General features: G+C 49.0%; 9 protein-coding genes across 9 annotated transcripts; 4 read left to right on the forward strand and 5 right to left on the reverse strand.

Annotated features, from left to right (window-relative positions):
• Positions 1 to 136: 136 nt before the first annotated feature.
• Positions 137 to 2,822, forward strand: BC939DRAFT_448709 (uncharacterized protein). Its single transcript, XM_051555271.1, has 7 exons — positions 137 to 950; positions 1,056 to 1,124; positions 1,254 to 1,361; positions 1,466 to 1,739; positions 1,850 to 1,942; positions 2,025 to 2,547; positions 2,653 to 2,822. The coding sequence occupies exons 1-7, from the start codon at positions 474 to 476 to the stop codon at positions 2,741 to 2,743; spliced, it is 1,635 nt and encodes a 544-aa protein (XP_051413313.1). The 5' UTR covers positions 137 to 473; the 3' UTR covers positions 2,744 to 2,822.
• Position 2,823: 1 nt separating this feature from the next.
• Positions 2,824 to 4,346, forward strand: BC939DRAFT_422894 (superoxide dismutase). Its single transcript, XM_051553117.1, has 4 exons — positions 2,824 to 2,908; positions 3,055 to 3,184; positions 3,329 to 3,406; positions 3,560 to 4,346. The coding sequence occupies exons 1-4, from the start codon at positions 2,882 to 2,884 to the stop codon at positions 4,138 to 4,140; spliced, it is 816 nt and encodes a 271-aa protein (XP_051413314.1). The 5' UTR covers positions 2,824 to 2,881; the 3' UTR covers positions 4,141 to 4,346.
• A 1,915-nt stretch (positions 4,347 to 6,261) lies between these two features.
• Positions 6,262 to 8,834, forward strand: BC939DRAFT_483845 (neutral trehalase; the record flags this gene model as incomplete). Its single annotated transcript, XM_051559211.1, has 5 exons — positions 6,262 to 6,316; positions 6,541 to 8,086; positions 8,185 to 8,391; positions 8,498 to 8,745; positions 8,806 to 8,834. The coding sequence occupies 5 exons, from the start codon at positions 6,262 to 6,264 to the stop codon at positions 8,832 to 8,834; spliced, it is 2,085 nt and encodes a 694-aa protein (XP_051413315.1).
• Positions 8,835 to 9,356: 522 nt separating this feature from the next.
• On the forward strand, positions 9,357 to 10,687 carry BC939DRAFT_448714 (ubiquitin-conjugating enzyme E2 2). The gene is made up of 2 exons (XM_051555272.1): positions 9,357 to 9,677; positions 10,253 to 10,687. The coding sequence occupies exons 1-2, from the start codon at positions 9,548 to 9,550 to the stop codon at positions 10,576 to 10,578; spliced, it is 456 nt and encodes a 151-aa protein (XP_051413316.1). The 5' UTR covers positions 9,357 to 9,547; the 3' UTR covers positions 10,579 to 10,687.
• Positions 10,688 to 10,819: 132 nt separating this feature from the next.
• Positions 10,820 to 12,862, reverse strand: BC939DRAFT_448716 (nucleotide-diphospho-sugar transferase). Its single transcript, XM_051555273.1, has 5 exons — positions 12,472 to 12,862; positions 11,850 to 12,218; positions 11,578 to 11,724; positions 11,325 to 11,469; positions 10,820 to 11,230 (listed from the first exon to the last, which is right to left on the reverse strand). The coding sequence occupies exons 1-5, from the start codon at positions 12,714 to 12,716 to the stop codon at positions 10,892 to 10,894; spliced, it is 1,245 nt and encodes a 414-aa protein (XP_051413317.1). The 5' UTR covers positions 12,717 to 12,862; the 3' UTR covers positions 10,820 to 10,891.
• Positions 12,863 to 12,968: 106 nt separating this feature from the next.
• BC939DRAFT_448717 (zinc-finger of the MIZ type in Nse subunit-domain-containing protein) lies at positions 12,969 to 14,502 on the reverse strand. The gene is made up of 3 exons (XM_051555274.1): positions 13,424 to 14,502; positions 13,202 to 13,314; positions 12,969 to 13,101 (listed from the first exon to the last, which is right to left on the reverse strand). The coding sequence occupies exons 1-3, from the start codon at positions 14,400 to 14,402 to the stop codon at positions 13,084 to 13,086; spliced, it is 1,110 nt and encodes a 369-aa protein (XP_051413318.1). The 5' UTR covers positions 14,403 to 14,502; the 3' UTR covers positions 12,969 to 13,083.
• Positions 14,503 to 14,509: 7 nt separating this feature from the next.
• On the reverse strand, positions 14,510 to 18,241 carry BC939DRAFT_448718 (RHD3/Sey1). The gene is made up of 9 exons (XM_051555275.1): positions 17,941 to 18,241; positions 17,730 to 17,830; positions 17,423 to 17,583; positions 17,156 to 17,313; positions 16,816 to 16,933; positions 16,593 to 16,711; positions 16,144 to 16,439; positions 15,303 to 16,045; positions 14,510 to 15,200 (listed from the first exon to the last, which is right to left on the reverse strand). The coding sequence occupies exons 1-9, from the start codon at positions 18,075 to 18,077 to the stop codon at positions 14,610 to 14,612; spliced, it is 2,424 nt and encodes an 807-aa protein (XP_051413319.1). The 5' UTR covers positions 18,078 to 18,241; the 3' UTR covers positions 14,510 to 14,609.
• Positions 18,242 to 18,567: 326 nt separating this feature from the next.
• On the reverse strand, positions 18,568 to 19,883 carry BC939DRAFT_448719 (acyl-CoA N-acyltransferase). Its single transcript, XM_051555276.1, has one exon. The coding sequence runs from the start codon at positions 19,766 to 19,768 to the stop codon at positions 18,701 to 18,703; it is 1,068 nt and encodes a 355-aa protein (XP_051413320.1). The 5' UTR covers positions 19,769 to 19,883; the 3' UTR covers positions 18,568 to 18,700.
• Positions 19,884 to 21,075: 1,192 nt separating this feature from the next.
• BC939DRAFT_448721 (uncharacterized protein) lies at positions 21,076 to 24,359 on the reverse strand. Its single transcript, XM_051555277.1, has 3 exons — positions 21,872 to 24,359; positions 21,549 to 21,761; positions 21,076 to 21,450 (listed from the first exon to the last, which is right to left on the reverse strand). The coding sequence occupies exons 1-3, from the start codon at positions 24,063 to 24,065 to the stop codon at positions 21,218 to 21,220; spliced, it is 2,640 nt and encodes an 879-aa protein (XP_051413321.1). The 5' UTR covers positions 24,066 to 24,359; the 3' UTR covers positions 21,076 to 21,217.
• Positions 24,360 to 25,475: the final 1,116 nt, after the last annotated feature.

The raw sequence follows: 25,475 nt of genomic DNA on the forward strand, positions 1-25,475 counted from the left end.
CAATGGTGCCCGTAGTTGTCTCTCCAAAGGAGCATCAGGGGGGACTGGAGGACACACCAACTGAGTATACGTATTGGATGCTGTTGTCGGGCAGAGAAGGAACAAATTGTAAGACTGTAGTCATTCCCTTGGGTGCAGGAAGACAGGAAGGAGACGAGCGGGCAAAGCAGATACAGCATTACACACTGTCATCTCATCCCTCTTCCGCCATCATCTTCATTGTCTTCATCATCCAATTGCCACCATTGTTCTCCTCCTATTACCACTGCAAGCGCATACACACACGCACTACACCTCTTGCTCATCTGTTCATCAACTAGACCTGCTTATTGCTTTCTCCCCTCCTCCCTCTTTCTCTACTTCGTTTATCTCTCTCCACTCCACTCTATCTCCATTCCATCTTCACTCTATCAGCCGCCTTTGCATCTATCTTCTTGTCTCCCCTTCTTGCTGTCATAAAGCACGATACCGCCATGTCAAGACTTCTTTCCTCCGCAACACCGTCCTTCGGACAAGCAGCCTACGCCCCTCTCCGGGATTCTAGACACTCAATAGATTCAACGCCTGAAGAAGAAGACCTCGATCCAGACTCTATATCTTCTTCTCAGCGAAACCATACTCAGTACAACATACCTCGTCCTGATCAATTGGACCACAGCCAGCACATCCTTGCAAGCGATTCCGACGAAGACGGCAGCGACAGTACTTGCCGTCAAAAGACCGATGCTGCAAATGCTCGTTCTGGAATCACCCAACATGAAGACTCAGGCGAAAGCAGCAGCACCATCGTGTCAATTGAGTCTAACCCAGAGTCGCCGCCGCCCAAGTACGGACGCGAGGCCTTTGACTTTGAAGACGCAAGCCCTGATACCAACCATGATCACGATGAAACCTGTCACCGAGGTGCAGACGACGGTGGCGACGACAGTGAAAATGGGTTGTGGATGCAGGTAAGATGCATGAGGCAATTACGTTCCAACGAAGGGCTTGTGCACCTTTGCTTTGCAATCAATTAACTCGATGTCTTCATTGCTTAATCTGGTGTCCGCAACTAGGCATCGACAACCTTGGTGATCGCAGTCAGCGGATTGATCTGTGCTGGCTGGCTTCTGGATGAGGTGCAGGTTAGTCTCCTCGAGTCTGCTCACGGTTTGGTCAATGTGCGTGCCCCGCTATTTTCGGACTAGTCCCACTAACCCACGGACTTCATTCTTTTTTCATTTCATGATTGATCAATCGTTATCTTTGTGTAGCACTGGGACGTCTTCATCGAGATCTCCGAACTTATTATTTTGATACCCATCCTTCTCAACCTGAAGGGAAACCTAGAAATGAACCTCGCCAGTCGACTCTCAACAGCAGTAGGTGTCTCGAATTACTCATTGATGCGACAGTTCATTTGACAGGATGAATTGATCTGTAGGCGTGTTCTAATATGTGAAACTGTCTTACTTGCTCGGCATAGTCGAACATGGGGTTGTTGGATTCGATCGCAACACGGAATGCATTCATCAAAGGAAACCTAGCGCTGCTTCAGCTCCAGAGTCTTACAGTGGGATCAATAGCAGGATTGTTTTCGTTTGCCTTGGGCATGGTCGTCCATCCTACCACCAATAACCTGGAAGAAATTGCGCTCATGATTTCCTCCAGCATGCTGTGCGCTTCCATCAGCAGCTTTGTCTTGGGCAGCTTCATGTGTGCACTCGTCTTGATTTGTAGGCACTACAGAGTCAACCCAGGTATGGCATAGAACATTTGCCACCAACATATCAGAAAGTTTTCAATGACGAATGGATCAGACTGTGCCGGTGTTTACTCATATTTGGTTTCCATGTCGTAATGGACATAGACAACATCGCGTGTCCTCTGGCTTCGTCGTTCGGAGATTTGGTGACACTCATGATCTTGTCGGGCATCGCTGTCTTCCTGCAAGAATATATTCGTATGTCATCTCATCTCGTTCTCAAACTTGTTGTGTACAGTCCCACGTTGGATCAGAACTAACTACGGCCTTTATTTTATAGAAACGCCATTGTGCCTCATGGTTCTGTTGGCCCAGCTAGCACTGATTCCTGTATGGCTATACTATGTACGTCGTAACAAGTATGTCTCTGAGGTCGTCAAGGAGGGCTGGGGACCAGTCTTCTCTGCCATGGTGATCGCCAGCACAGCAGGATTGACACTGGAGCGCTATATCAACCAATTCCCAGGAATGGCCATGATCTCGCCTGTTCTCAATGGGTTGACAGGAAACATCGGATCAATCTATGCCAGTCGAATCAGTACGGCGCTGCATGCCAACACCACAGAGAACTATCGTGCAACAGAGAAGACGCTGTTCCTGGTTCACATTCCCATCGAGATTCTCTTTCTCGCCGTGATCAGTCTTCTCGGACTGGGCGATGTCCAATGGAGTGCAGGTGTCGTGTTCGGCTATGCTGCTGTGTCATTGACCCTTGTGGTTATTGCGCTAGTACTCGCCAAGTCGATCACGCGTTTGTTTTGGCGCTGGGGCTACGATCCGGACAACTATGCCTTGCCCATCTTGTAAGTTATCGCTTGCACATATCCTTTTGAGCGTGTTAAATCGAGCAATTAAATTGCGTACTAATTATTGTTGTACTTTTGTTGTCAAACGAATAAACATCTTAGGACTTCGCTGATTGACGTGCTAGGCACTGCGCTGCTCGTTATGGGTTTCTGGATATTGGGATATGGCAACGCCCGTCAGCCAGCTGAGTAATGAGCACACGTGACATTCCTCACGCATCGCAATAAAGTTGCCCAAAGCTCACTTCCTTGCGATTCCATTCAACAGCCATTCCTTTCTGCTTAAAAAGACAACCTCACACTTTTCAGCGTATTAATTACTATAAAGACCATGGTGCAAACTGAATCAGACTTCAAGGTACACAAAAAACCTTTCTACAGGGTTTCTGCTGCTGCCTGGTGCATAGAATTGTTCATTTGTGAGCCGTAGACTCGAAAGAAAACCGCTGACTCACCCGAGGCGAGCAATGCAACATCGTCATTTTTTTCGAATGTGTTTTCTAGACCGAGTTCGCGGTTGAAATGACCTGCGAGTCGTGTGTCAAAGACGTGAAGAAGGTCCTCGAGGGAGCGGAGGGTATCAAAAAATTCGACATCGATCTGAAGGAACAGCGCGTTGTTGTGGAAGGCAGTGGTGAGTATTCGCATTTGGTCCCGGAGGCGCTGCGCTGCGCTGGTCTGATCTAGCCTGGACTATCTGAAGATTATGTAGGACATTTTTCTAACAGCAACTGGTAATTACTTTTTCTGCAAACAATGATTATTGACGGCTAAATAGCACCACCTTCAGCCATTTCGCGTCTGCTGAAGAACACTGGCAAGACCGTTATCGTGCGTGGATCCGGAGTTGCGCAAGGTATGATATAGATGCACCTTGTAAGACTCTTTTGTCAAGGTCGTTTGATCGCTACCGAGGACATTTGGCTGATACATTCTATCTTTCGCGCTTCCTTCTTTTTTCTTCCATTCTTTTTTTATTCGTTCAATTGGTCTACGGTTCTGCTTCCAGGCGAGCACGCTGGAGCAGCAGTGTGCATTCTGGATATCGGTCATGAAAACCCCGCGTATACAACCCTACCCACATCTGAGAAGCCCTACGGTCTTGTCCGCTTTCTTCAAGTGAGCCGAGAGACGTGTGTTGTTGACGTGACAGTCCAGAACTTGGCCCCGGGCAAACATGGTATTCACATCCACGAGCTCGGTGATACATCTGGCGGCGCGACCACGACGGGTGGACACTATAACCCGACGAACGTGGCGCATGGTGACGACGAGACGGGCCATGTGGGGGACCTAGGCAACATTGAAGTCGATGAGAAGGGATGGGGCGATCTGGTGCTGGAGTCGAAGAGGATCAAGGTATGGGATATCATCGGACGGTCGATGGTGGTGACGGAGAAGACGGATGATCTGGGTAAAGGGGTTAAGAAGACGGAAGATGGTGGGTCGGGCAAGGGGATTATTTGTGGAATTATTGCGCGATCTGCGGGAGTGTTTGAGAACGCGAAGAAGATTTGCTTGTGCGATGGCACGACGCTGTGGGAGGAGGCGCGTTTGAGAGGGGAGGATAAGGGCAACGACTTTTACTGACAGACAAAGCAGCCGACCGCAAAGCTTTGACGGCTCTTATTAGACATGACCATTCTCTTTGCAAAAAAAAAAAAAAAGAGGGAGAGAGATAGCTTCTTTTCAAAGCGTTTGAAAGCAACCAAATAAAAGGTCTCTCTTGCCAAGTTACAACTTCAACTCCCTTCCTGACTATAAAAAAATACGGAACATTTGTTTCTCCTGCGGACACGACTCGTCTATTCACAGCGACCGTATAAACCTTCACTCATCAATCGAAATGAGAAATTACGGCACTGACGAATGTGCAGGCTATTCAGGCACAGTGTGTTGACAAGCACGCGCGGTGCTCCTTTTTTTTATTTCATGCATGTAATAAACCAAAAAAGATAGAGAAAGAAAGATAGAGAAAGAAAGATGAGATGTGGGGCAGTTCTTCCTTCATAATGATGGAGGAAGAGGAGGGGATTGTCGACAAGGATGACTCGGCACAAACATAGGCGCCGCATGCAGTAGCAATAGGCAAGGAGAAGTAGAACATATTAGGCCAAGATGAGTATGTCTGTTGACGAACGGTGGGAATGGAATACGCATACAAAAGTAAGAGTGGCAAAGCAAGCGAGCACAGTGTGTTGTGTCACTGCTTCGGTTCGTAGAAGATGAATCATCCTCAGCAAAGAGACCATCCTTTCCCTTGTTTCCTACTCCTATTGATGCAGGCAAATATGTATCGCCGGTCGATCGTTGTCGCTATAGTCCTCAAGTCTCCCTCTGCAGTTGTCTGTTCGATCCTTGCAGGTAGCAGGAAGGGATTGAAAGGGACAGTCGATAGAAAGACGCGTCGATTCAATGGAATGGTGTTCTTCCGCGAATGTAGTCACACCAAAAGTGTCCACTTGGCCCTGACGTATTTGGAAGAAGCCTTTTTTTTTTGTCCTTGTCTCCTTGTGCTTTTCTACACTTCTACTCCTTCCCTCTTCTCCATCTCTTCTTCCCCTCTTTCTTCCCACTCATCTCATCCTTCCTTCTTCTCTGCGCCACTCCAACTTCCCTCCTACTCGACACACCGGACGCCGCTCGCATATTGCTGAACCACCTTCACGCCCCCTGTGAACGGTTTAACACCTCTGCCTTGCTCTTGCTTCGATTGCCGCCACCAACTGCAACTACTCGGGACAACAATGAACGTCGCTGATAGTGCCTCCACCGTGGCCATGGATACCACCGGCTTTACCAGCCCCGTCCTCACTAGCACTACCTCCACTAATGAGGCCACTAGGAACAATTCAAACACCAGTACCACTGCTGCCACAACAACCGCGACAACAACCCAGGAGAAGCCGTCCTCGTCTCCGTCTTCGTCCTCTGTTTCCTCAGCTCACGTTCCCGCCAACGAGTACTATTCGAGCAACAACTATGTCAACCGGCACAGGACACTTGGCAGCGTAAGTTTCTTTTCTGTTTTTCTTTTGGTTGTGTGCAAATCATTAAGGCTGAGTTGGCATGCTGTTTGGGATTGCTCGGAAACTGTGGAGTGATTTCAAGCAACAAAGCAATATATCAGGAAACCGTGGAATGTTGCCTTTCGTTTGTGTTCTTTCGTTTTTATCAGAAAAAAAAAGTACGGATTCGCATAAAAATAGCCGGGAAGAAAAAGAGCCAAAGGACGAACAGCGGTTTTTTGAGCGCGAAAAGGGGGGTTGAAGGGCGAAGCAGCCTTTTTTTTTTTTTTTTAATCAACCCGGGAACTTGATTCACACTCCCTTCATATTATGTTCTTGTCGACAAAAGACTATCAATTGCATACTGAAGTGTCTATCTGCGCTTACCCACCGTGTTTCCCTGTTCTTTTTTTATCTTTTTGTCAAGAACGGTCCACTTAACATTTCCTGAAAGTTATTTTCCATGTACTCTCGAGGGGATGGAAAAACGGCGAGGAGAGAGAGAATGAGGGAAGCTTGCTTATCTTAACAGCCAACATATCTCTTTGTCGTGTTTCGAAGTTCATGCTGAATAAAGCAACAAGAAGGGTTTATTGTCTTCATTGTTCTAACGAGCTGTCCTGTTTGGTTAACGTTGGTAATCTCATGGTTTTCGGATTTGAAATAGTCCAACAAGCCCTCCGTCCTGCAGAGCAATGATCCCATGGTGCATCCCGAATCGGGCACAAAGTACAGACGGCCGCGTCGCGGTTCACATGGTTAGCTGCTTTGCTCTTCTTTTTCAATCGGATCAGACATGCGTTTTGTAGTCTGAACGGAGAATATAAAAAAAGGCTTAAGTGATGCACGTACTCCGCACAACCCTTATCTCGTTCAGAGATATGCTTGATAAACAAACCGTTAGCTCGATTGCCTATCGGTTATAGGCCTCACACAACTCATCTCTACTCTTTTTCCTATCCCGCTCTCTTTCGTTCTATAGACGACAAGGCAACCAAGCCTAGACGATTTTTGATTGACGTTGAGGAGACTCAGAAACTGATTTTGGAGCAGGAAGATACCGACGGCGATTTTCAGATTACAGTCAACGATGTCGGCCCCAAGGTCATCACACTCGGAACAGCGGATTCGGCTGGATTTAACAAGTACGATATTCGGGGCACCTATATGCTTAGCAACCTTTTGCAGGAGCTGTCTCTGGCTCAGGACTATGGTCGTAAATATGTCGTTCTGGATGAGTCTCGCTTAAACGAAAATCCTGTCGATCGACTCTCGCGTATGATCAGACATCACTTTTGGGATGGCCTCACTCGTCGCATCGATGCAGAGGGACTGGAGATGATTGCGAGCGACCCTAAGAACAGGTCCAAGAACACTACGCCGAGAATCTATATCCCCCATGGCGAGACCGAGGTGATGAAATACTACAAGAACGTCAGCCTGCAGAAGCCTCATCTCAAACTCGACATCCAGCAGCTTCCTGCGAAGATTACGCCAAAGTACGTCCAGTCGATCAATGACAGGCCAGGAATTTTGGCGTTGGCGATGACCAAGTTCGTGAATGAGGAGGGTGAAGAGAGCTTGAAGGGCGTTCCATTCGTCGTCCCGGGAGGTCGCTTCAACGAGATGTATGGTTGGGACTCTTACTTCGAGTCTCTGGGTCTGTTGGTCGATGGCCGTCTAGAGCTGGCAAAGGGTATGGTCGACAATTTCGTGTACGAGATTCAGCACTACGGCATGATCTTGAACGCCAACCGCAGCTACTACTTGACCAGGACCCAACCTCCATTCCTTACGGATATGATACTCAAGGTCTATGATCGCCTCCCATTCAGTCTCGAAATCGAAAACAAGCAATGGCTCGCAATCGCCTTGACAGCCGCCATCAAGGAATACCTGACTATCTGGATGTCACAGCCCCGCTATGATCCCGAGTGTGGATTGTCGCGGTTCCACAGCGAAGGAATCGGCATGCCACCAGAAACAGAGGAGACACACTTTGACCATGTCATCAAGCCTTTCGCGGATGCCAAGGGCCTTCCGATTCAGGAGTACAGTCGGAAGTATAATGCCGGAGAGATATATGAGCCTGAGCTGGACACGTACTTTGTCCACGATCGTGCCGTCCGTGAGTCAGGACACGACACCACCTATCGATTGGATAACTGCGCTGCCGATGTTGCAACTGTGGATTTGAACTCGCTACTGTACAAGTACGAGATGGACATTGCGGAGACGATCCAAACACTCTTTGGCGACTCTTTTGAGACGCCTTTCTTTGCCAGTTACGACACAAAATCCATCCCCGAGGAGAGCCGGCCAAAGACCATCATGCACACCTCCGCGGATTGGTTTGAGCGCGCACGCATTCGTCAGGAGAAGATTAACAACTACTGCTGGAACGAGGAACGTGGTATGTTCTTTGACTACAACACGAGGACAAAGGCCATGGGAACGTACGAGAGTGTCACGACATTTTACACCATGTGGGCAGGATGTGCTGATCGCGAGAAGGCCGAGAGGATGATGTAAGGACCGGATTGTCGGGCGCAGCGTCGTACTTGTATTACACTCCTATAAGAGAGCATCTGCTAATCTCTTTTCTGTTCATTTTATATCTCCATAGGGTTTGTGCATTGCCTCTTTTCGAGGTGACTGGAGGATTGGTATCTGGAAGCGAGGCATCGAGAGGTATCATTACACTATCGCGTCCCAACCGTCAATGGGACTTTCCCTTTGGCTGGGCACCGCATCAGATCATCTCGTGGATTGGATTCGAGAAATACGGATTCATGGAGGAGACCAAGCGATGCTGCTACCGCTGGCTGTATACGTATGTTACGCTTAATATCTCATGGTTCTGCATTGGTTTATCCATATGACCTTGCCATATACCACGTCTTACTCACCGGTGTATACATTGTTGCCTGCTTATATAGTATCACAAAGTCGTTTGTAGATTTTAATGGCATGGTGCCTGAGAAGTTTGATGTGGTGAACATGACGCACAAGGTTCAGGTCGAGTACGGCAATGTGGGGGTGGACTTCAAGTTTATTCCGCGTGAGGGATTCGGGTGGATGAACGCCAGTTACCAGGTCGGACTGGGCTACATGGACCGACAGCTTCGACGAGCGCTGGGAACGGTGCTGGAGCCGACGAAGGTGTTCAAGTGCAAGGACCCGTTCTGTACGACGTACGAGAACGTGAGCATTGCGGTGCAACCTCCAGATACGACCACTCGATTAGTCCGTCCTCGCTCACTTCGCAAGGCTTGAAGGAACTGTTAGGCGGCGATAGGGCGTAGCAATCTAGCAGCACACCATCACACCATGGATTGCAGCGGCCATTTGCATGGACAGATGCAGGCGCAGACGTGGAGAAGATCGGGGACAGCGGTGCAAGTTTCTTTTTTTTTTTTCTTTTTTGCGACGGATGAGATAGTAGCCAGACAGGCAGGGAGGGCCAGCGAGTACATTGCAGTTGATCTGCAAAGCGCAGGAGGAGGAGGAGGGCGATGAGTAGGTGGAGGAGCTTTTTTGATTTTTTTCTTTTAGTTTCAAGGATATAGCACAATGTCATGTATATAGAGACTAAAGCTGTTTTCATGCCCTAGAAAATACTGAGCAATTGTTGCCTGCAATCAGATTCCATGGAGATAGATGTAGCCCTTGGTCCTCCAATGGACACAGCAACAATGCGTTCATTTACGCGGGTGGCAGTTTGAGCATCGCCGAGTGGCTTTTACGCCTTTTTTTTTTTTAATTCTTCGCCCCATTGCAGGTGAGTTTGCATCTCTTTCTCTTCATTCCATGCATCCTTGACCCCCTCTTCTCGTTTGCCTCATCAAAGACCGCGCCAAATCTCTTGCATCCTTCCATCAGATACTCGTAAACCGCTTTTCCCCCCTTCACAGACTAACAGTAACTTCGCACACGGACAATTTCCCTAATACTATACGAATAAGTGGCACACACAGAAGAAAAAAAAAATGTCTACCCCGTCGCGCCGCAGGCTCATGAAGGATTTCAAACGCCTCCAGAGTGACCCTCCAGGCGGTATCTCTGGTGCACCTTGTTCTGATAACATCATGCTCTGGAATGCAGTTATCTTTGGACCTGGTAAGTCGAATGGTCGTCTTTTTTTTTTTTTGGCATTCATTCTTCGCTGCAGAACTGGCTGGACGGGACGGGACTGGATTGAGAGACAAGACCCGGGCAAGGTCTGACGATTGTATAAGACCAGACCAGGACTAGGTTTTTTTATTATTTTGTTATTATTATTATTTGAGTTGATGACACCGGTTACGAACGATCGGACTGAGTTGGATAGACCGACTACACAGGGGTGGCGTTAGTAAGGGGGAGGGCGGCAGGTTTAAGGGCGAGGGGGGGGTATCTTTAATCATGCGTTATATTCTTTCAGCCCCATCTATCTTGTTCCTGCTCAATGGAAAAGATATATATGAAAAAAGCGATCCATTTACATGAACAGCTCCGTACATGGGATGCGGAGGAGGGAGATTAGATAAATAAAAAAATAAAAAAAAGACCGTGCTCAGGCAGTCTCTTTGTCTTTTTATTTTCAGTTTCGGCGAAGCAGTGGTACAATATGGACTCTTCTTTCACTCACCCCACATGGATCGATGCTATTATTTCCCTAACACCTAACTTTCCTTTTCATCCCTTTCCTTCAGGAGAGACACCGTTCGAAGACGGAACATTCAAGCTTCTGCTGCAGTTCGACGAGACCTACCCGAACAAACCTCCGACCGTGAAGTTTGTCTCGCGGATGTTCCATCCGAACGTCTATGCGAACGGAGAGCTGTGCCTGGACATTCTCCAGAACCGGTGGTCGCCCACGTATGACGTTGCGGCCATTTTGACGAGCATCCAGTCTTTGCTGCATGACCCCAATCCGAATTCGCCCGCCAACGCCGAGGCCGCAAATCTGTACAGGGAGAATAAGAAGGAATACACGAGGCGGGTACGCGAGATCGTCGAGGCTTCTTGGGAGTCGTGAGAGAGTCACTTGGGCTTTAGGATCGATCCTTGGGTTTCTACGATTCTAGGCTTCAAGGATTTTGAGCAAAATAAAAAATAAATAAAAATAAAGCCGAACAAGTACGAGGATGAACGAACAATGAATACGTTTTTTTTTTTTTTTTTTTTTTTTTTTTTTTCTTTGGCGAGCGACGCGTGTAGCTTATAAGCAATTAGTAGTAACATCTCCATCATTGAAGGAGCCTTTGCTTTTCTTTCGTCCCCTTCCACAAAAAGATGTTTAATTATTTTTCTCTTGATTTTTTTTTTAACATTTTACAAAAGATGTCTCTCTACATGACAATCTCGTTCTCACAGCTCTGCTTCAAGTCCTTGTGGGGCAAGACGATACAGTTCCTGATGATGACCTCGTCCTTGACAGAGACCTCCTTGCCGAGAATGGTGACGGACTGAATCTTCAATCCGCTCTTGGTCACGGCCGTGCTGTTGTGGGCAGCCGGGAGAGTACCCTCGACGCGGGTCCAGCACCCGATCTTGGAGTCCCAGCCGATGATGGCGTGCAGGATACAGGCGTTCTGTTTGATGTCGACGTTGTCGAGAATAATCGAGTCCCGGATACGGGCGCCCTTGCCCACAAAGACGTTAGGGCCGATCGACACATTCGGGCCGAGCTGTGTTATAGTAAAAAAAAAAAAAGGAGGGGGACTTAAAAAGCTGTTGCGATCTCCAAAGATGAGGGGCCATTTTTTTTTTTTTGTTCCGTACCTTGGCCTTGGGGTCAACCTGGGCGGTGGGATGAATGTAGACAGCACCGACGATCTCAGGTCCACCGGGAACGTTCTTGGCGAGCTTCTCGGGGTTGGTCTGCAGAAGTTGTTCCAGATACAAGCCGTTCACGGGTACGGCCGATCTATGACATGGAACGAGATCCATGTGGATGCGATCATTAATATCCCGTTGCAGATACATCTGAAGCCCCCCCCCCAATGCGATGATGGTATTGGAAAACTCGGCTTACCCAGCAGTCTTGATCTGTCTCCAGAAGTCCTTGGTCTCATAGACAAAGAGCTTACGGGCCTGAGCCAAGGGACGGAGGAGATCTTGCTCCAGACGCAACTTGTTGCCATCCTGGAAAACTTCCCTGCCATAGATATCTGTCTCGACGCTAAGTAAGTAAGAAGAAAAAAAAAAAAAAAAAAAGATAGCATGTCAGCTATGACCATTCGACCCCCCCAAAATAGCCGTTGAACGAAAATCGATTGTCTCCCCCCTCTCCCCCCCTTGACTTACTTTCCCTTCTTGTTCTCGAGCGACTTGCGGATTTCATCAAAGATGGCACAGTCAAAGAGATAGACTCCACAGGAGATCAAGTTCGAGATGAATGACTCGGGTTTCTCCACATAATGCAAAACCTCGTTCGTATCGGCCTTGGCAACGAGGCATCCAAAGTTATTGGCGGATTCCCTCGGCACCTTCGTGCCCAAAATCGTGCACAGTCCACGATGGCCCTCATGTGCCTTCTTCATCTCGATCAGGGGGAATGTGCAGGCCACATCCGCGTGCAAGACGAACACCTGTTCGGGGTTGCCGCGCAAGATCTCGTCGCGGAAATGATAGAGCCCTCCAGCGGTACCCAAGGATTGGTATTCGCGCAAGTAGCTAAGAACATGTAGTAGAAGACAGAAAGAGAAGGCAGAAAAAGAAAGAGAGAAAAAAAAAAAAAGAGTGGAATGGATAGAGTTAGGAGAGAGAGAGTGGTCACCGAAACTTGGTGACCAACAACCAGGTCCACGTTTCGTTTTTTTCGTCGATTGTCCCAATTGAAGGACGAACTCGTCCTATATTTCCCACAGGGTAGCAACCAACAGCATACAATTGTAATAATAATAATAATGAAAAAAAGAGACGTTACCGGATATGAAGGCTAGGGTATTCACGGGCGGCATCCTGAAGGAACTGAGAGAAGACAGAGTCCTCAAAGAAACCGATGAGGAGAATCTCTTTGAGGTCCTCGATCTTGGACAGGGCAGCGATGTGGTGGGAGATGATGGGCTTGCCTGCGACGGGGAACAGGGGCTTGGGGACGTTGAGCGAAAGGGGGCGGAAACGTGTGCCACGCGAGGGTCCGCCGACGAGGATGATGGCCTTTGGATGCATTTCGATTCGAGTTATTGTTTTTTTTTGTGAGAGGGGAGGGGAGGAGAGAGGAATGTAAAGGAACGAAGAGATGGGCGATAGAGAGGATGAAGAGGACGTTTAGAAACGAATGAATGGGTTCGCGCTTATTTGTCTTTGAATAGAAATAGAATTTTGAAGTGTGCTCTTGATTCTTTTCTTGCATGCTCTATATATCCAAGGCTACGTCGATCTGCTTTCCAAGGCCACGTTCCCATTCCCGGCACAATCAATCTCTTCTTCGGCGCGATATTTGAATCTGCCATTTATGAATTTTTTTTTATTACTATTATCATTATTTTCACTATTAGAAGCCTGCCTGCCATACGCTCTCTATTGTGCAATTGCTTCAATCCAGCGTTGTATACTACAATGGAAATAAAACAAGATAAAGCGGAGCAAACGTCAAAGAGGTGCAATTGACCCACCGAGTATAAACACGACACTAAAAGCAGCATGGCACTTACCTCCTCGTCTTCCCGCTGAGAGAGCTCCTCCTGAATCGCAATCTGTCGAGCCACCTTCCTTGCCAATGGCTTGTTTGGTTGCAGCATCTCTGCAGTAACTGGGCGACTACAACCTACACAAGTCGGGAAAAATAATCTAGTCAATATCTGCACACTTCAAAGACAGTACCTTAACATCCTCCTGTCGATACAACTAAAAAAAAAAAAAAAAAAAAAACATACCATGGACAGGACATGGCGTCTGCCCTCGACCGCGCGATCGAATCAAGTCCAGGATCGCCGCCTTCGAGAAACTATGCTTACACACCGAGCTCGTCACCGGATCCTCCAGAAAGTTCGTCGTAATCGGGCACTTCAAACTCTGCATACCCGTGTCCGCCATCACCACGATCTCCATATCCTCATCCTCATCCTCATCTCCAGCCGTCGCTCCCGAACTCGGCAACGGATCATTGCCGTGATGTATCTCCCACACCCTTGTCCTTAGCTCCAACAACTCGCGATCGACCCCTCCGGGCGTCGGTCTAATCTTCAATTCCTGTTTCAGCCTCGCCTGCTGGTGCTTGGTCTCGTTCTTGATCAGATGTTCATAAGACCCCAACAAGTCTCCCGCAGGCAATTGTGCGCCCATGCTGACCATCGACGCCAAATTGTCCAAAGCCTGCTTCTCCACCTCGTTCTGTCGCTGCATATCGACAATGAGTTGCAGTGCATTCTCCATCATGTGAATATGTGGGTCCTGACTGAACGCTTCCCTTTCTGCATGAGCTGCCAGAGCCGCTTTCGACCGAGAGGTTGGTTTCGTGGGATTTGCGGAGGGCGCATCCTTGTTTCCTGCACCCTTCGCTGACGGACTGCCAAAGAACTCTTCGTATTCTGTCGTTGAATCCGTGATGTACTGCAGACCCTTTTTGATAGTGTCCAGGTGGGGCGTATAGGCTCCAATGGTAGGTCTCAAACTGGAGACAAGTGTCCGAGGATAAGTTATTTGAGGCCCTTGGTCAACACCGCCAGCGGCTGTAGACGACGAAGACAAAGAAGCATAGGAGGATGTCGATGCTGATGCCGTCGCTGCTGGCTGGGAGGCCTGTGAGGTGTACCTGGGATTCTGGGGCATCCCGCCAGTGCGTCTAGCAGTCTGTTTCCGGTGCGTCGAGGATGAGGCGCTGGATGTCGACGGGGCTCCTGATCCTGCGGTCATGGCGACTGATGTGGGCGAATGCGTGTGCTGCAACACCAAAGATGGTGGCGATCAAACCATTGCCATTGCTTCAAACCAGGACGCCAGGACCATGAAATAACCCTTAACGCTCAGTTGAACATTGAACACATTTTTTTTTTGGAAATGTTATGTATTCATGGCATTTCCTTATTCATTTGTGTAGGGCCCTCGGCGGGTCGTTTTCTTCTATTGAGTCTTCTTATCCAGTGAGCTCAGCTCAATGTCGCCTTCGTCCTTGCCGCTGTCGGTGCGGCTCGAGTTCTGGAACCGGTTGTGGAGCTGTGAGGAGTGCTGCTGTGGCTGTCTCTGATACTCCGATTTGCCGGAGCTCTCGCGGGGCTTGTCCATGTTTTCTCTCAACTTGTCCATAGCCATCCTATATCCCTGGTCGTAAACCTTCCATGCGATCGTCTCTACGAGTCCCAGCATGTCCAGGTACCACATCGCAGCCATAGGGATACCGACCATCGCCACAACCATCAGATACAGTGGGTTTTTGATGATCGCAATGAACTCGTTCCAGCCCAAAATCACCATTGCAACGCCAACCCAGTATGGCACCTTGGCCTGCGTCGCCACTACCGAGCGCTTGGCCTCCAAGTAGAACGCGTCCGACTCGCGCTTGAACTTGGTGGTGATCTCCTGCTGACGCGCCTCTGAGAGCACCTTGAGAGACTGGTCAAAATCAAAGTCTTCTGTCGCCTCGAGTTCAAACTTTTCACCCTTGATAGGATCTACATTATTGATCTTGGCAAACAAGGGAACCAGTTCCACAGTCTAGTTTGTAATATGAAATAAAAAAACCAATCCAGGTTAGCAAATTCAGTGGCGAATTAACGTTTGTCCCAAGAAAAAAAAAAAAAAAAAAAAAAAACATACCTCATCGCGAGCCTTGCGGAAGGGAGTATCAATATCATCATCGGGCTTCCAGACACGAGGAAGACCGTGGTCATCGTACCGGAACTTCTCCTCGAATCTGTTGCGCAACTTAAGCAGCATCATTCCATCCATCGACTCCTCTTGGACCTTCTTTGTCAACAGCACCCAGGCCTGACGACGCAGGCTCACCGTAAGCTCAGCCTGTTCCTGCTCGTTCAGGTCAAATGTGCGCGCCTTCTTTTGAAGCAGTTGCTCTGCGCTCTCAATTGTGCCCTGGTAAATCGTAATCACCTTGCCCCACATTCCAGGGCCCGGGTGGTTGAGTGCCAATCCAATGGGCTCATCCAATTCCTGGCGAAGGTGCTTCTCCAAGTTCATCAGCATCTTGTTCATCTCCTTCTCGCGCTGCGATGCCGCGAACTCCTGTAATCCATGCTCTAGCTGGTACTGCTCCTCGTCATATGACCATTCGGTCTCGTCCAATTTGATAGCCTTGGCGCCTTCCAAAAAGAAATTGAGAGCCTCCTTCTTAGCTGTAGCAACCACAACCGAGAACTCTGCTCCGTCACCACGAAAAGCCTGCTGGAGGTTGTTGGAAAACATGTTAACGGCCTTCTTGTGTAAATTCTTCAGCTGTCCCAAAAAGTACGCCTCAAGCATGTGGTTGGCCTTGTTCAACATCTCTGCACGCTTGCGTTTGTAGACCTCTGCATGATAACGAGATGCGTCCTTGTCGAATGATTCTATAATCGAGTGTAATGAATAGAAACAGTATTAGCGTCTCTGAATTCATCACTAAACAGCAACTGAACGCAAAATGGAATATTCCAGACACACGTACTGATGGCTGTGCCGCGAATGTCTTTCATTTTGGGTCCGAGGTCGTCGACGATGTTTCCAGTCTCGATGGGCTGTCTGAACTCCTTGATCTTCTCCTGGAAAACAGCAAAGGCCGCGTTGGCAATCTCATCGCAACGATATTGGGCCAGCAACTCCTGTTGCGTTGGGAGATCCAGATCTTTGTTGGTCATAATCTTGTCCCAAATGCCTCCTGCATAAATATGAAGACCGTCGATTGGCACACGCTTTGAATATTGAGGCTGGAAAACATAGTTGGGGTCAGAAGGATTGGTGAATCTATGTGAAGTGAAATAGAAGAAATAATTCGCTCCTTGTCAGTCAAACTATAAGGGCTTCCGGAACATTGAAATACATATTTGTTTCTGATTCATTCGCTGAAGGCTGAGGAAAAAAAAAAAAAAAAAAAAAAAAAAAAGGAGGGGCGCTTACCGAAGGCGAAGCTGCTCGACATCGGCATCAAACTTTTCTGGCTGGAGCAACTTGTGAGCAAGTGTCGTGAACATGAAATCAAAATAGTCGGTAATCTTGCAATCCTCGAGGCCCTCAGGCTGTAACAAGGAAACAAAATTAAATACGCATTAGTGCCAAACCCCTGAATAGCACCACTACCACAGCGTTGCAAAGCAGTCGAACAAGAGTGTCCGCTGTGTACCTTGGAAAGTCCGTGCCAGATTCGCTCGAGATCAGCTTTCAGGGTGTTGGAGAGGTTGGCGAGAGGCGTGGCGCCCACATGGTCGCGGATCACGAAGAGCAATAGCGTCTTTTCCTTTCTATCGGATGCCATGGAGCAGAAGGAAGTAATAAAACGGCAGGTTAACGGGCATGAACCATGACATTGCGCGTGCCGAGCAAACCGTATCGACATGAGAATAAATCCAGCGTGCATGATCGCCATGATCGCATGGCACACAAAAATAACAATCAGACATAAATTGGATCACATGCAAAATAGACGCGTCTTATGAATATCCCCTGCCACTGTGAGAACTTACCCTCGGTTGCCTCCAAATAGCTGCAGGTTGACCTCAAAAACTGTCTTGAGAAGACCCATGTTGGCACCATTATAAAGACCGACTTGATGCTCCCACAAGTTCACAATCAAGACCTCCGATGTTGCTACCGAGAACAGTGCACTCTTGCGCTCGAAATCCTATCGATTTTTTTCCCCCCCAATGAAGCGTTATCGATGAAGAAATAACGTTAGGTTGGTTATCAATGTATACATCGATTGGCTGCAGAAGATATAGTCCAGACCTTACCTGATCTTCACCGCGCTCGCGACCATCGGTACCCTCGACGTCCATGATCAGAACCTTCTTGTCCTTATCTTTACTTATCCAGATACCCTTTGTGGTCTGCATTCTTGCCGTTTCGGACATGACATCAAAGCTGGTACCGAACAATCTGTTCAGCAGCGTACCTATCATTCATGATTGCAGTTCAGAAATTGCCCACCGTGGGGGTAAGAGGTGATCGGTTAGAGGTTGAGCCCCAGGAATAGAACCGGAATCGAATGAAAATGAGCAAAGGGGATTGAGGGTGTGTGTGTATGTGAAAAAGACATACTCTTGCCGGTACTCTGACTTCCAAAGACGGCTGCGAGGTTGTAGTTGAAGCCAGCATCCCCGAGACCCCATTTGTCGCTAACGAAGGTTGACAGAGCTTCACTACGTTGCCGAGATGGATCAAATTGTATAGTCTTGTTAGTTTAGGCTGAAGAAAATGGTTTGTCACCGGAGGAAGTCCAGACTAGGGGGGACTGCAAGGGGGACGGTACCTGAACTTTTGCTGCTCGTCAATAAGGTGCAGTCTCGGCTGTACCTCCTTTGGCTTGCCGGAAGGGATGGGTGCGTCGAGGACATCAGGCACGGCTGCATCCTGCGAGAGATGATCGACATCAGGCACTTCGTCCATGATGGTGGCGTTGTCTATGTGGTCTATAGGATGGGGCAGTGGGTAAGAGAGAGAAAAAGAGTAGGACACAAAGTACGGATGGAATGGGATGGGATGAGATGGGATGGGAACAAAAAGAGATGGGGTTTGGGCTGCAAAAGTAATGGAGCGAAGACAGGTTTTGGCCAAAGGAAAAAGAAAGAATGGGCTGCGTGTCACTGGGCGAGACGGGGAAATACGATCCAGGGCACAACACGCCAAAGTCAGCCCTGCACCCATTCGCCCATGCATACTTGATTATTTCCTCCCATGCCAGAAGGTTTCGCCCGCATGTCTTTCGCGATGGTATCGCATACCCCACCGTTCTTCAGCCGCGGCGCTAAAGTAACCATGCCTACTCGCAGTTCCCATCGCCCAGTCTTGCTCAGCTCAGCCAGGGCTAGAGGTGCAGCTATGAGGCCAGCAAAGGCAATAGTCAAGGTCAAGGAGAATGTAAATGCAGGTACCCATGCTTGGTTTTGCCACCAACCGTATCGATACATTTATTATTGTGGTGCTGTGCTAAAGATGCACTTTGTCGTGCTCTCTACAAAGAGAAGACTGCGGTGGCTCCATGCCTGACAAGAAAGAGGCCCCAAGGTCGTCTATCCGACCTCGAGGGTCGCGACCGCAAAGATTCCATTGACATCGTGCTCTGGGATCTTGCCCCTCCACATCCTCAACGACGGGAATGTATCCTTCCAGTCCAGTCCATCAAACAGCTTGACCGCCTCCTCGTTCGACGTTGGCACATCCACATCAAACTGCAATGGGACATGGTACGGCGACTGCCTCTCGGCCTGCACGACCTCAACTCCCAGCTTGACCAGCAGCAGCTTCGCGACTTCGGGGGTACTGGCGTACAGGGGTCCAACCCTGTAAGAGGTTTCTGCTGGGCGCACACATCCGAACCCGAGTATCTTGGGCTTGCCGCTCTTTTCATCCACAGTACCATCCGTCGACAACACCGCGACTCCAAACCGATGAAGCTCAGGGTTGAACGTATGGAATTGCGCCCATTCTTTAATGAATTCGGGTCGCTTCAATCCCGCATACCGTTGTTCGAGGGCCTGAACCTGGTCCCAGTCAACCAGATCGTCCGACAGGTGAACTAATCCAGGTACTCCACCCCTAGCAACCTTCTCTGCTAAATCACGCTCAAGGTTCTCGACCAAATCCTTGGCCGACCCGTGGCGGCGCTCATTTCTCCAGGCCACATTCGTGAACCCAGACTTCTTATAGTTCTCTACCTGGGCCAACACACCATCGAGCCCGATACTTTGGCGATCATGGCCCGCGTGTTCGAGGGCCTTTTGGAAGGTCGCCATTCCGTATCCCTTGCCACGGTGACGGGGCAAAACAATGTAGAATCCGAGCCAGGCTTGATCCTTGCCGTATCTGATAAGGCTCACGATGGAGACGATTTCCGTCTTGGTAGGAGCCTGTTTGTCGGCAATTCTTCCGTAAAAGAAGCCCTCGGGGTCGGCTTTGTGATAGAGGTCCCGGATGTCTTGACCTTTCACACTGGGGTTCCATTGCTCCTGAACCGCCCAGGTGTAGAAGAGATCGAAGGCTTGTTCTTGCGTGCATCGGTCGAGGATAAGACCCTCTGGATGTGATGCTCCATTGGACTTGAACGGAGTGTCAACGGCTGAAATCGCCTGTGCGGACATTTTTGTTGTCTTGCTCCCGGCGGAAAGGAAAGTGGGTATGATGAGGTTAAGGATGAGAAGAGAATGAATGAGTCATAAGAAGAAAAGAGCAGACTAAAGTGCATGTCCACCTCCTCTTCCTCAGCCCTCCTCCCCCCCCCCCCCCCCTTTCCATCATCCGTTGCGTATATCATGCAATCGGACCAGGGGAAATTGGGCGGAAAGGCATGAGAAAACCCTCATCTCTTTGGAGCGTGATCACGAGAAAGAAGAAGGCGTCCCATCTATCTACTGCTGCTGACATGGTCTAGTTGTTCATTACCTTATAATCCTGATCTATTATCAGTATTGCGCGTTCTTCTTGTGCTCGACCCTCCCATGCCGATGAAAATGGCCATACCCCGCCTATCCTTTTGTAAGTCTTCATTCGGTCGCATCGGGCGAGCAGCGCAAGGCGGCGCATGCTTTCCACTCGCGGGCCACTAGTCTACCACCGCTACGGCAACCAAAAACAGCAATGCGAAACGATACACGTGCAAAAGCACAACTCCATCATTGTTCAAGTGTTGAAAACTCCCACGCCCCCAACATTTGCCAGCTATGCATGATGAACAATTCACAACCCATATCGACTGTCGCAGTTTGTACCCATTCAAGATCGAACATACGCCTCAGCCCTATTCACGGCTCCAGCGCGCATGTTTATATTAAAAAAAAAAAAAAAACAAAGACTCTCCTCGTATAACCTCATGAAAGGTTGATTCAGATCATCGTGCCTGAGATATCTCTTATCCGGCCTCGACAAGTCGTTTTTAAGGAGATCACCCGACGATTCTCATTTGTTTCGACGCGTGCAAAAAACGCGACCATTCCTCAAAAAGGCGAACAAGTGAGACATTTAAGCTCATCCACAACAAGCAGTCCAGGGGGGGACTTCTGGATCGAGCATTCCTGTTTCAGAGGTCACGACCGTGAGAGTTGGCCTACAAGGCGACGTCCGTCGAAGAGAACAGAGGATAATGAAACAGCGGTTAAAGAGAATGAAAAAAAGACGGGGGAGGATCTGCAGACTCCATCTGAGGCCAGTCACTGTCACTACAGGAAGCGCATTGGGGGGGACTTTGTAAAAAAAAACTCCCTTCTGACAGAAAAAAAAAATAAGACGCGTCCGTTCATGATACATTCAGGGTGTTTGAGCTGAGCTGTGTGGAGAAATAAAGTTTTTACGTCCGAATGGCACACTGTATGTACACACCATTTACCCCCATCCTCGAAAGAGCATTGGCAATAGTGTTGAAAAAAAAAAAGATTCATGAAGGAAGGACATATGGGAATAAAAATACAAAAAAAACGTTTATTGTCTCGTTCAAAACTAGAAAGGCCCCCAAACCCCCATGGGAGCATGGGATGAGGATGAAGCTGACAAGAACAAAAAAAAAAAAACAAAGACAAAAAAAAGTGCCTTTCCTGTCAAGCTTGCAAGAGCGCTGATGACGAAGACGATGCGTCGGGAAGATCCTGTGCTTGGGAATGTCCCTTGGCTCCCCAAAGAAGCTGCTCGATGGCTCGAAAGTTGCTGGTCTGCATAAAATGCGGCCCATAAAGCGCCAGCAGCAGCTCAATCGAAACTTGGGCTGGATGTCGGATCGATAGCAAGAAGGACCATTGTGTGGGTGCAGTCTTAACCATTGAACGGAGATGGACTATTTTGTTGATAAAAGCATGCGCATGTTAAAGGCACGTTCTGTAAGCAAAGATAAAAAAAAAAAAAAAAAAAAAAAAAAGGCAGAGAAACACCTACTCTGAAGATTGATGACAATGTTCAGTTGCTCTCGCATCCGATGGAGGATTCGCGTGCATTCGTCCTTGGATTTTGCTTCCTCTATGGGCCACGGGTCCATAATATTACTTCGCGACTCTTTCAGCGATTGAAGACTTCCCTGGTGAGGGGTTACGGTACCATCCTTCCAGGGTTTGTACTCGGACATGTCTGATCCCTCCGTAATGGCATGAGCTGTTCGTAGAGATCAGTAGCGATAAAAAATAAATAACAAAGACGAGTGAATAAACAATTCTCTGGCAAACCCCCCCCCCCCTCATTGACACAGGTACACTCCAACTTACACCGAACGATTGCTGTTGCGCGATGTTTCTTCTTCAACAGCAAATCCAGCTCATTTGGGACAGATTGCGACGATTGATTCACTGATGCTACCTTCGCTGTCGCTTTAGCCACTCCTGCCGGTGCTGCTGCACTTGAAGGTGATGATGATAATGATGGCGTCGTGAATAAGCTGGGGAGCGCCGGCTTTGCATTTGCGGACGCCGTAAAAATAGGCTTGGAGGTGAAGATCTTGTTTCTGGCAGGTCTCCGGATCGTGTCGGGTATCATTTGTTGTACGCGTTGAATTCGCAGCTCTTCCTCCCACAGTCCCCTCAAAAACTGCGTTGGACATGAATATTGTCGTACTATTTTGATGTGCGCGGATGATTTGTTGAATGGTCCAAACGTCTCCTTCCTCTCCTCAGCGGACAGGCACTCAGTCGTTTCATACACATCATCCGAGGTCAAATTCGAGTCCTTGTCCCCTTCTGCCTTCTCAAATGCCTTCTTGCACATATCGTGCTCAGAGATCCATGAGACATCTACACGGCCGCTCATCACATCCCAAAAGCTCCTAATCGTCAAAAGCTTCACATATGGTGCCGGCGAGAGACTAGACGTCCATTTGGTAGGGTGTTGATGAATTTTGCGCTTTTTGATCGACTCAATCCAGCCTGGATGATGGTCTACTGCACGGGCGCTTGTGCTTAGTGGTCGGGACAGCTCAATGGCAGCCCCGAATATCCGCTTACGGCATTGACATGCGTCTTCGGGCGCATGGCGTTGATGGCAGATGCTGCTACTGCTACCATCATCCACGAGGCAAGAATGAGGTGTGCGACATAGACGACGACGTCTATATTTGGTGGAGTGAACATTGCTTGGATTGCTGGGAATCGACCAGGAGAGAACGATATCGGATGGATTAAAGTCCAGGCGTCGGTCCTGCTTCAGTGACCAGCCACTCAATGATTGCTGTCCCAGCTGTCGATCGAGACAGGGCAGGGAAGAGGAAGTCGATCGCGGGGATGCTGCCAAGGTTGCTCGTGTGCCGCTGGTTTTCCTTCTTCTCTTGATATCAGCATAGCTGGAGCCACTTACACTCGTTGACCTCTTCTTCGCACCCATGGCCAAGGAATCCCCGTCGTCATCACTATCAGAGCCGCCCGATGTGTACCGCCCATCCTTCTTCTTGTTATTCCTCTGACCACGACCTCGAGCTGAGGATTGATTTTCTCCGAAGAGATCGAGGCCCTTGGACAGGGGGGTGCGCATTGTTAAGGTGTTGTGGTTATTTGGAAGAAAGATTGGCTGCGCAAAGAACACAAATGTGCTCGAGGAAAAAGAGGCGTTGCTGGTGCTGCTGACGCTGACACAGACATTGGGGTTTGTGTTGTCGGACAGGTAGCGTGAGCAGCTTTGTTGATGTTTATGGTTCTGCAGATGTGGTTGAGATGCGTCTCGTTTGTGTTCAAGCCCTTGTTCATCGTGCTGCTGGTCCTGCAAACTCTGACGTGGGTTAACGCTAGTGCGATCCAGATCCTCGGTCGTTGCGGTAGGGTTGCTGCATGGCGGGTATATGATATGTGGATGGTGAGCCAGTTTCGGGCTCTCGACCTTGTCAAGCACATCGTCCCTGTGGGTTTGTGGCTCCGACAGTTCTTTGGGGGGTGCCTGCTGCTTTTCTGCTGACGTTCGCTCATCGTGTTGGAGAGTCGTGCCTGCGCCTCGGACAAATGACGAATAAGAATTAAGAGAGCGCTCTTGTGCGGTTGGTTCTGGGCCTGGCGTTGGAAGATGTGAGGAGAGGACGGGCACGAGGTGCTGCAGCAACGGCTCTTTTGGTAGATCAAGGGGTTCAGGATGGTTTAGGAGGGCAGAACTGAGGGGGGCTGCTGCTGCTGCCGCTGCTGCCGCCGCTGCTGCCGCTGTTGACTCGGCATCGGTGTTTTTGACCCTACTGCAACTACTACCCATACTCGCCGTGGCTGTCTCTTCATTTTTGGCCTCGCTCTTGGCGATAGCAAATGTGTTTTTGTTGATGGCGGTCGAGGTGTGATGGCAAAAGAAGGTGTCGAGGAAGGACGACTGGAAGGTCGAGGACAGTTCACAGGTCAGGCCAGAGGGAAGCGAGTCAGAGTCAGAGTCGGTTGAGGCAGATGGGTGGGCTGATGGTGATGGCGATGGGTCAGAGGGAAAGGAATCGAGCTGCATCCCAGGAAAAAGAGGTGGAGATGAGAAGGGTTGATGTCGAACAGGAGCGGAAGGGATGGGGCGTGCGGTCGAGGGCCAGAATAAAGATGACGGTGTGAAGTGGAGTGTGAAATAGAGTGCGGGGCGTCGAGGAGAGTCAGTGGAAGTGGAAAAGAGTTACAGCGCCCGTCAGGAAGAGCGAGAAAGGGAGGGAGAGAAGGAAGAGAGAAGGAAGAAAGACGGCGAGAGAGAGAGAGAGAGAGAGAAAGAGAAAGAGAAAGAGAACGAGACAAAGGGGCCCATTGCACGACAAACAAAAAAACAAAACGAGCAGAGCAAAGTAAACTGCAAACAAACAAAGTCCCCTCCCGCATAGACTACTACTCTACCTCGAGCCTTGGAGACCCACCCGCCTTTTGCATACAGCCGGCAGGAGCGATGGTGGCTGCCCACAAGAAGCAAGCATGACGCCCGTTGCTGGCCGCACCAATCGGCAGCGATCGATGGGTGCAATTGGCACAAACCTCCGCTCGACACTAGTGGCTAGCACGATAGCACAACCCTGTTTTTTATTTTGTCGTACGCGAGTGGACAGTGCGCGTTTGCAGTGCAGCTCATCTCCCCTCTTCTCTCTGTATATCTTGATTGGTGTCTGGACGTATCTTCATAGCCATGTTTTTAGGAGGGCTGTATTTTCATCTGCGCATAGTCTAGCTATACACAAACACACTCATGCATATAATTGCAAACAAGCACCTACTCATACTTTCCTGTTACTACCAGATGGCGGTCGATCTCCGTCATGTCCGCTTCTCTCTCTCTTTTTTTTTTTTTTACGTCTTCGCGTCCCACTCTCTCGGACACATTGACCATGCTGAATCCACTGACCGTTTCCCGGTTTCACTGGCAAGTTCCTTCGGGTCTTTCTCACCACTCTCAGGTCTGATATTGTCGAATGTCATTGGACAGTTCCAACAGTATTAATTAGTTTGAAACAGTCAAGCCCAGTAGGAAAAGGAGATAGATCTTCATGGATTCATGTCGCGTTGGGATCATCATCAGCGCTGATCCTTTGGTAGAGTCAAGGAAGGTATTGCCTCGGCTAAAAGCGCGTGTACTGTACATGTTACACGAACTGAACCAGACCGGACTGGACTGGACTAGACTAGACTAGACTAAATACTTGATCAACAACCCTATTTTCCATTCCATCGTCATTCTTTAGGTCTTACTCCTTCGTACTTTTCATTCATTTATCCCTCCCCCGGTGTGGATGATTGTAGGGGCTAGCTAGCTCGCTAGAAGAAAGAAGGAAGCGTCAACTGCTCGACTGTTTGCTCAAGCGCTCAAGTGCTCAGAGGCTCGACTGTTCGATGGGAGCACAGTTGTGGCATGTAGAGTGACATCGTGAAACGGTTTGTTGACAAGGTC

This window comes from Gamsiella multidivaricata, assembly GCF_025024155.1.
Source record: "Gamsiella multidivaricata strain RSA 2152 chromosome Unknown BC939scaffold_25, whole genome shotgun sequence".
NCBI classification, from domain to species: Eukaryota; Fungi; Mortierellomycota; class Mortierellomycetes; order Mortierellales; family Mortierellaceae; genus Gamsiella; species Gamsiella multidivaricata.